Genomic DNA, 7,322 nt, shown 5'->3' with positions numbered 1-7,322 from the left:
TTTTTTTGGTGGTTTTTTGTTTTGTTTTGTTTTGAGAATATCTAGGCCAGGCTGCCCTTGAACTCTGATTCTTCCACCTCAGCCTCCCAAGGGCTGGAGTCCCAGGTGTGCACCACCATGCCAGGCCTATTCAGAGCTGTTAGCCAAAACCCAAGTAAACAGTCCAGGACCATGCGTAGATTTGCGTGATTAACTGCTACTACCAAAAATGCTATCTTTTAGAGTGAAAATACTGACGGGACTCCTGCAGAGGACGGCGTGGAACTGGAAAGCCTGAAGCAACGATTAGAAAAGAAACAGAAGAAAGAACTAGGTATTGTAGCAGGTTAATAACTGTGACAGCAAAGAGGAAATTGTGTTGGTCAGTGCTTTCACCTACAGTGTATTTTGTGTAGTTGGAATAAGTGGCTTGGGGGGGGACATGTCTGCGTCACACTTGCGTCATCCTTATTGTGTCCTTGACATTTGGCTCATTCTAGACAAGATTGTTTTTAAATGAGATAGTTCATTAATTTGACAGTGACTGCCTTAGGGCCTATGAAGACACCCCAGGCCTAGAGCTCGCTGTCTAGCTATCCAGGCTTGGTGAGCAGCGTCCTGTTCCATCAGGCGCCCCGCAGGAGCAGACGCCACTACTCTCCCGCTGACTGTCTCCCTCTCCTGGGCTTCAGCACCAGCCCGGCACCTGCTCCTGCCTCTTCCATCTCCACACTGCAGTCAGGGAGGACTATAAACAAGAGCCTCTGCAAGCCCAGCCTTCCCTGACCTCTGCTTTCGAGCCACAGCTGCCTCGGCTCCCTGAAGCGCAGTGGCCACTTCCAGGGCTTCTGCACGCGCTTCTCCGCTGGGGGTTTCATCGCCCCTCTCCCCAGAACCAGTGAACTCCTAGTAAATATCGAGGCCTCAACTGAAGCCTCTTTTCTGAGAGAGGCCTGGCTTTCTGTGTAAGCACCACACCCCTCCACGCACATTGTGCTGATGCTGACCCAGCTCTGGGCCGCAAGAACAGGCTTCAGGGTCTGTGTCTACATTCCCAGCAACACCACAGCGCTCAGTGACTATCTGAAGTGAGGGTGAGTAGTGGATGCAGAAAGCTGAGTCTGAATGTACCAGGGTTGGTTTTCCTCTCCCTTCTAGGTACCAAGGCAAAGAAACAAACTACATTGCCATTTAAACCTATCAAAAAAGGAAAGAAGAGAAACCCCTGGTCTGATTCTGAATCAGACATGAGTAGTGCTGAAAGTAATTTTGATGTCCCGGCGCGAGAAGTGGAGCCACGGAGAGCTGCAGGTAAGAAAGCTAGAAGACTTAGAGGGTCACTGGAAGATGTGAGCAGCCAGCAACTCGGGGGTTCTTAGACCCCACACCCCCATTTTTTTTGGGGGGGGATAGGGTTTCACTGCAGCTTAGGCTGGCCTTGTGCTCACTTTGTAGTTCAGAGTGGTCTCGAAGTCAGAGCAATCCTCCTGCCTCAGCCTCCCTAGTGCTGGGATTACAGGCATGCATCACCACACCCAGTAGAAATTATTTCTTTTATTCATTCATTCATTCATTCATTCATTCATTGTGTTTTGAGACAGGGTCTCTGTATAGTTCAGGTTGGCTATGATAGAAACTGTTTCTTAGAGTGGTAAATTATACTTAAATATTTGAAAAACTGAAACATCTTTTAGGAGATTAGCCAGAAGCTTACATATTCATCAAGCGTTAGGTCAGTGTGTGCAAAGTGCTTTTATTGTCCTCTTTGATTCCTTTTTAACAGCAAAAACCAAATTCACAATGGATTTGGATTCAGAGGACGATTTCTCAGATTTTGATGAAAAAGTTGAAGACGACGATTTTGTCCCATCAGGCGCTAGTCCTCCTGAGGCCAAGACACTCCCAAAGTAAGAGCCTTAGGATGGGTTTTATCAGGATTGTTTCTAATAGTCAATATGATTTTTGTTGTTTGATAGACTGAAGAGTTTGTTGTCAGGATTTTTTGTTGTTGTTGTTGTTCTAGACTTACTAAAAAAGAACCAAAGCCACAGAAAAGTACTGTGTCAGGTACGTATTTAATAAAAATAGTAAAACATCTGCTTCTGCTGGGACATTCGGGTCCCCTGGGTTCCAACATGGCCACGTTTTCCAGGTATTCCGAACATGGGCTCGAGTTCTCATTAGCACTGCATTTCTATAGTTTTAGGGTTAGTTTTGGGACTATAGCTCAATGGCACAAGCATCTGGCTCGCAAGCACAAGGTCCCAAGTTCAATTTCTGGTAACTCCCACCACACCCCCACCCCACAAAAAAATATGCTGCATACAGCCACTGCACTAACCAGCACTATGCGAGGTACTAGAGCCACTAAGAACAGAAAGGGGTCGTGTGATGAAGTATTCAGAGATGAAAACCAAGTTACAAGAGTGTGAAGGGGCCGGGGAAATAGCTCACTAGAATAAGCGCTTGCCTGGCAAGGGCAAGGGCCTGAGTTCAATCCCCTGTTCCGAAAAAAAAAAAAAGGGTGTGGTGAAAGTGTTACAGAAAAGAGCGTAAAATAAATTCACGGGAGGACCAGGCAGTGAGTGGCTTTCTCCGTGTCACTCCCTCCCCCACTCCTGTCCTTGTCTTTTGAAATGATAGGCCTTCAGCCCGAGGTTGCCAAGGACGGAGCCCCAGCTTCCTCCAGCCCTCCTGCTGACTTCCCCACCGGAAGTGACGTTACGAAGCCGCCTCCTGAAAGAAGCATTCCAGTGAAGAAGAGGGCAGCGAAAGGTACCCTGGGCCTCGAGTGGGCTGCATGCAGCTCGCTCAGGGGCTTCCCCAGCCAGTGTCCTGTTTTTCCTGAAAACTTACTATTGACATTGTAGATAGAGGTTTTCCAAATGGAAGCAACTTCTTTTATTTTATTTTCTTTTTTTTAAAGATTGTGTGTGTGTGTGTGTGTGTGTGTGTGTGTGTGTGTGTGTGTTTTTTTGTGTAACTGGGGATTGAACTCAGGCCCTTGCACTTGCCAGGCAAGCACTTATTCTACTGAGCCATCTTCCTGGCCCCGCAACTTCTTTTAGATGTTTATTAAAAAATAGGAAGTTGGAAGCCAACATGTTTCACAGAATTCCAGCCATGTCTGGCTCATTTCTGTAACAGGGAAATTGGCTTAGAAGCAGCACAAATGCTAAGTCTTAAAACATACTTCACAGATTTAATGCTCCGCAGTACTTAGGTTCTCTAAAGTATTTCTAGATTGTCTGTTCCTAAGTCAAACATACACAGGCATCAGGTCGCAAAGTGTACAGTGAGAAACGCCACAGCTGGAACAGATGATGCCCGGGTCACCTTGCAGGTCCACCTTCTGCCTCTGCCGCTGGTGCCAGAAAGAGGGCCGCCCCGAAAGGAGCCAAGAGAGCCCCTGCCTCGAAGCCCGAGGCCTCTGAGAAGCCTGATCCCGCCAGAGCCAAGAACCAACGCAAGAGGAAACCATCTGATTCTGACTCTGATTCTAATTTTGAGGAAGTCATTCCTAAAGGAGCCATAAGCAAGGTATTTATCCCTGTTTTATCCTTCTGTTGTGTCTGGGAGGTTGTGAGGAGGTGGGGCGCTTCTGGGGATTGAACCCGGGTGCTCTACCACAGGGGTGCATTTCTAGCCCGTTTTGAAATTTAGAACGGGGCCTCTCGATAAGCTGCCCCGCCTGGCCTCAGACGTGCACCCCTCCTGTGGCAGCCTCCCTGGCACCGGGCTTCGAGGCCAGAGCCACAGGCCCAGCCTGCTGTGGTGTTGCCAAGCGCCTGGGCACTGACTTGCTCTGCACTGGACTTAGATATATTGAGAATTCTGAGGAAATATTGTGAACTCTTAACCCATTAGTTTCTCCTGTGTGTTGTTTAGTTGTTACAAAGTTAATTAGGACCTTATATAAGCAATGGAAAGGCGGCAGCGCGAGCGCTCCTGCTGCTGGGCGGGCCCTGAGAGCAGCTTCTCTCTCCAGAAACCCAAGGCGGAGAGCGGCGGCTTCCACGCGGCCCTGGAGCCCCGGGCCAAGTCGGGCCGGGCGCGGAAGCCCATAAAGTACCTGGAGGAGTCCGACGAAGACGACCTGTTCTGAACTGCAGGCCTATTTCACAGGATGGCTTCACTGAGCCCAAGCCTGGTTCAAAAGTTTGCTGAAGGTCTTGGCTTCCTTCCTAAGTTCAGTTTGGAAAGGTACTTGTTTGCAGGACCATCACTGAAAGAAAAAGAAAGTAAAAGGGCGCCCTCGGAGGTGGCGCCCTAGCTCCTGTCCCACGAGCAGCCTGCTGGCTGTCTTCCCTTTTGTCTTTGTTGTGTGTCTTCTTTGATCTCTAAAACATGGCGTTAGCCTCACCCGACTCGGCGAGTTATGTGGTCACTGCAGCCGAAAACAGTTTGTCTGCTACTCTAAGCGCAAGACAAGCGCTGTGACCTCAGGAGTGAAGTCCGAGCGTGGTTAGTGGTGCTTTGCTGGACCTTACAGACAAACGTGACAGTTCTGGTGCACACACTGCGTGGCCTTCTCTCTGCTGAACTCGTGCTTAAGCAATAGAAAATTGCTCATATCCATTTAAATTCACCAGAGAGCAGAGAAGACCACCTGACTGTCGCAGGACCGGCTGGCACCAGCACGACCACCTCCGCTCAGCCCGCGCACTGCTGCGGGGTCAGAATCCGCCCTGAGCGGACCTCCCGCGGAGGCCGTGCTGGCAGTGGCTGCTGGTCTGTCCGGGCGGTCTCCTGAATTGAACCTGTGACCCCTTTTGAGGCCTTTCTCCATGTTATGTGTTCCTTAAGTGATGTTCTCAATGTTTCTGTAAATATTTACTGCGTCTTAACTCATCTCCAGAAATTTTATACTGTAATAAAATGTTCTAAACATCACAACTTATGCTTGCCCTTTTATAAAACCTTTGCTAGGGGCTGGTGAGATGGCTCAGTGGTCTAAAGCACCTACTTAGAACAAGCTCAGCAAAGCACAGGGACCGCGGTTCAATCCCCAGCACCACATGCCAGCCAGCCCCTCCCCCTGGTGGGTGAGCTGGCCACACACACACACACATAAATAAAACCGATGCAAGTCTTTTTCTTAGTTAGAAGTCCTTTTCAGACTGATCATTTGATGGCTTAGTGCTGGGTTCTGTGATTTAGTGGGAAGAAGTAAATTTTTTTATTTTTCTTTGTGAGATAAGATCCCAGTCCCTGTGCAGTTCATACTGGCCTTGGACTCACTGTGTCGCCCAGGCTGGCCTCCAACTCCCAGCGACCCTCCTGCCTCCACCTCCTGAGTGCTGGCATTCCCGCCGTGTGGCTCCATGCCCAGCTAAGAAAATATTTTCCCTGGGAATTCTTACGTGACTACTAAATTCTTCATCACCTCCATACTCCATTTAATTTAAATAGGTTTGCGTTTTATTTGTAGTCCTGGGGATTACATCTCCTTTTCAGAATTTGAGACAGATTATTAAATTACCTAATGGGACTCAAAGTTGTAATTCTTCTGTCTCAGCCTCCCAAATTCTGGGGTTAGCAGGTGTGCACCAGCAAGCGAGCGTGGCCAGTATCTATCTTTAAACGATTTCCAAGCCAGGTGTGGTGGCCACTCAGTGGATGGGGGCGGGAAGATCGGCGCTGAGTTTGAGGCCAGCCTGGGCTACATGAGACCCTGCAGCACAAAGCCATTCCTTCCTTTAGTAACCAGTTTGACACTAGTCCCCCTGCCTGATGGATGTAAGTTGTACTGGGGCAAGTGGCTGACCCATTTAGGCGGAAATGCTAAGCAAACTTACCTCCACTGCATCTTACTCTAAAATGAAGCAGTTTTGCCAGGGAGATGGCTCAGTAGGATAAGCGCTTGACAGGCAAACGCCAGGATCTGAGTTCAATCCCTGGTTCTGCCAAAAAAGAAAAAAAAAAAAAATCTCAGGGGTTTTCAAGAAAAACCGTAAATTAGGGGCTGGTGAGATGGCTCAGTGGTCTAAAGCACCTACTTAGAACAAGCTTAGCAGAGCACAGGGACCGCGGTTCAATCCCCAGCACCACAGGCCAGCCAGCCCCGCCCCCTGGTGGGTGAGCTGGCCACACACACACACACATAAATTAAAAAAAAATTTTTTTAAGTCCAATAAGGGGGGAACTACCCGCTCCGGCCCCCCTCCTGTCCCTCTCTTGGACAGGAGCTTTCTTTCAATAAATATATTCTGCTCATTAAAAAAAAAACAACAAAACTTCAAATAAGGAGATGAGGGCTGGGGGAGAGAGCTCGGCGGTCTAATAGTGCGCCTGCCTGGGAAGGGCAAGGACCCAGGTTTGATCCCTGGTACCACATGCCAGCCCCAAAACCGGGTATTGTGGCACACGCCTGTAATCTGCGGAGGCTGAGACAGGAAGATCACTATGAGTTCAAGCTATGTAGCAAGACTACCAAATTTTAAAAACGATGCAAATACACTGTAGCACAAAGGCCCTGGGCTCAAGTCCTAGTACAATAAAGCTTTAAATCTAAACAAAAAAATATGCACAAAATCATTCACTGGGCCAGGCTGCCCGCACACGTGTCACCCCCGCAGGCCCAGGAAGGAGCGGAAAGGCCATGTTTCCCCGACACATTTAACCACACAGAGTCCGTATCGTGTTGGGCAGAGAGAAAAGGCTGTGAAATGATCCTGAGTAGCTATCAGAATTCAGCAAAGGAACACGATGGCAGCCTTACTGTGTCTAGCCCTGAAGTACAGAGAAGCTGTGCTGTACAGTATCGCGCTCAGACTGTAAGCCACTTCTACTTAAACTGGTGCTCACAGATTACTTTGGTGATAGAGTCCCAGGCTGGCCTCGACCATGCAGCAATCCTGCCTCGGCCTCCCGAGTGCTGGGATGACAGGCGTGCACCCAGCCTGGCTACAAACTGTGCAGCCGTCTTACAGTACAGCTTCTGATCGGATGGGGCTGGGCGTGAGAATCCACGCTTCTCCCAAGTGCCCCGGGGATAGCGGGCTCAGTGGAATAAGCACTTCTCTGGCAAGCGCAAGGCCTGAGTTCAGTCCCTGGTTCTGCAAAAATAAAATGAAAAATCCCCCCAAACTGAACCGCTGCTTCTCAGTCCCCAAGAGCATTCCAGAAACTGCGGGGCCATCCCGACCTGCTGGCCCAGAACTTGAGTCAGCTGGTGCTGACAACGCACAGCCCAGCAGCAGCTGCTTCTCTTCGGGTGCCATTTGGGGGGTTTTATTCTTTTTTTTTTTTTTTTTTTTTGGATTTTTCTAAGTGTTCCCAGAGATTGCAAATATTTCCTTTCAGAATCAAAATAATAATCTCTTTTCGTTGTTGTTCTGGTC

The 7,322-nt window shown here is 49.0% G+C and overlaps 1 protein-coding gene across 1 annotated transcript in view; it reads left to right on the top strand.

Moving 5' to 3' along the window:
• The window catches only part of Top2a (DNA topoisomerase II alpha), a 32,776-nt gene extending 27,875 nt beyond the window's left edge, over positions 1-4,901 (top strand). The window contains exons 29-35 of the mRNA XM_004633884.2: positions 223-313; positions 1,138-1,290; positions 1,763-1,886; positions 2,003-2,046; positions 2,623-2,754; positions 3,323-3,519; positions 3,968-4,901. Of these exons, the coding sequence (XP_004633941.1) occupies positions 223-313; positions 1,138-1,290; positions 1,763-1,886; positions 2,003-2,046; positions 2,623-2,754; positions 3,323-3,519; positions 3,968-4,084 (858 nt within the window). The 3' untranslated portion in view covers positions 4,085-4,901. The remainder of the gene's footprint in view (positions 1-222; positions 314-1,137; positions 1,291-1,762; positions 1,887-2,002; positions 2,047-2,622; positions 2,755-3,322; positions 3,520-3,967) is intronic.
• The last annotated feature ends 2,421 nt before the right edge of the window (positions 4,902-7,322 follow it).

Source organism: Octodon degus, unplaced genomic scaffold (assembly GCF_000260255.1).
Source record: "Octodon degus isolate 3935 unplaced genomic scaffold, OctDeg1.0 scaffold00056, whole genome shotgun sequence".
Lineage (NCBI taxonomy): Eukaryota > Metazoa > Chordata > Mammalia > Rodentia > Octodontidae > Octodon > Octodon degus.
The sequence above is the reverse complement of the archived record's forward strand: the minus strand, read 5'-3'. Positions and strand labels throughout refer to the sequence as shown.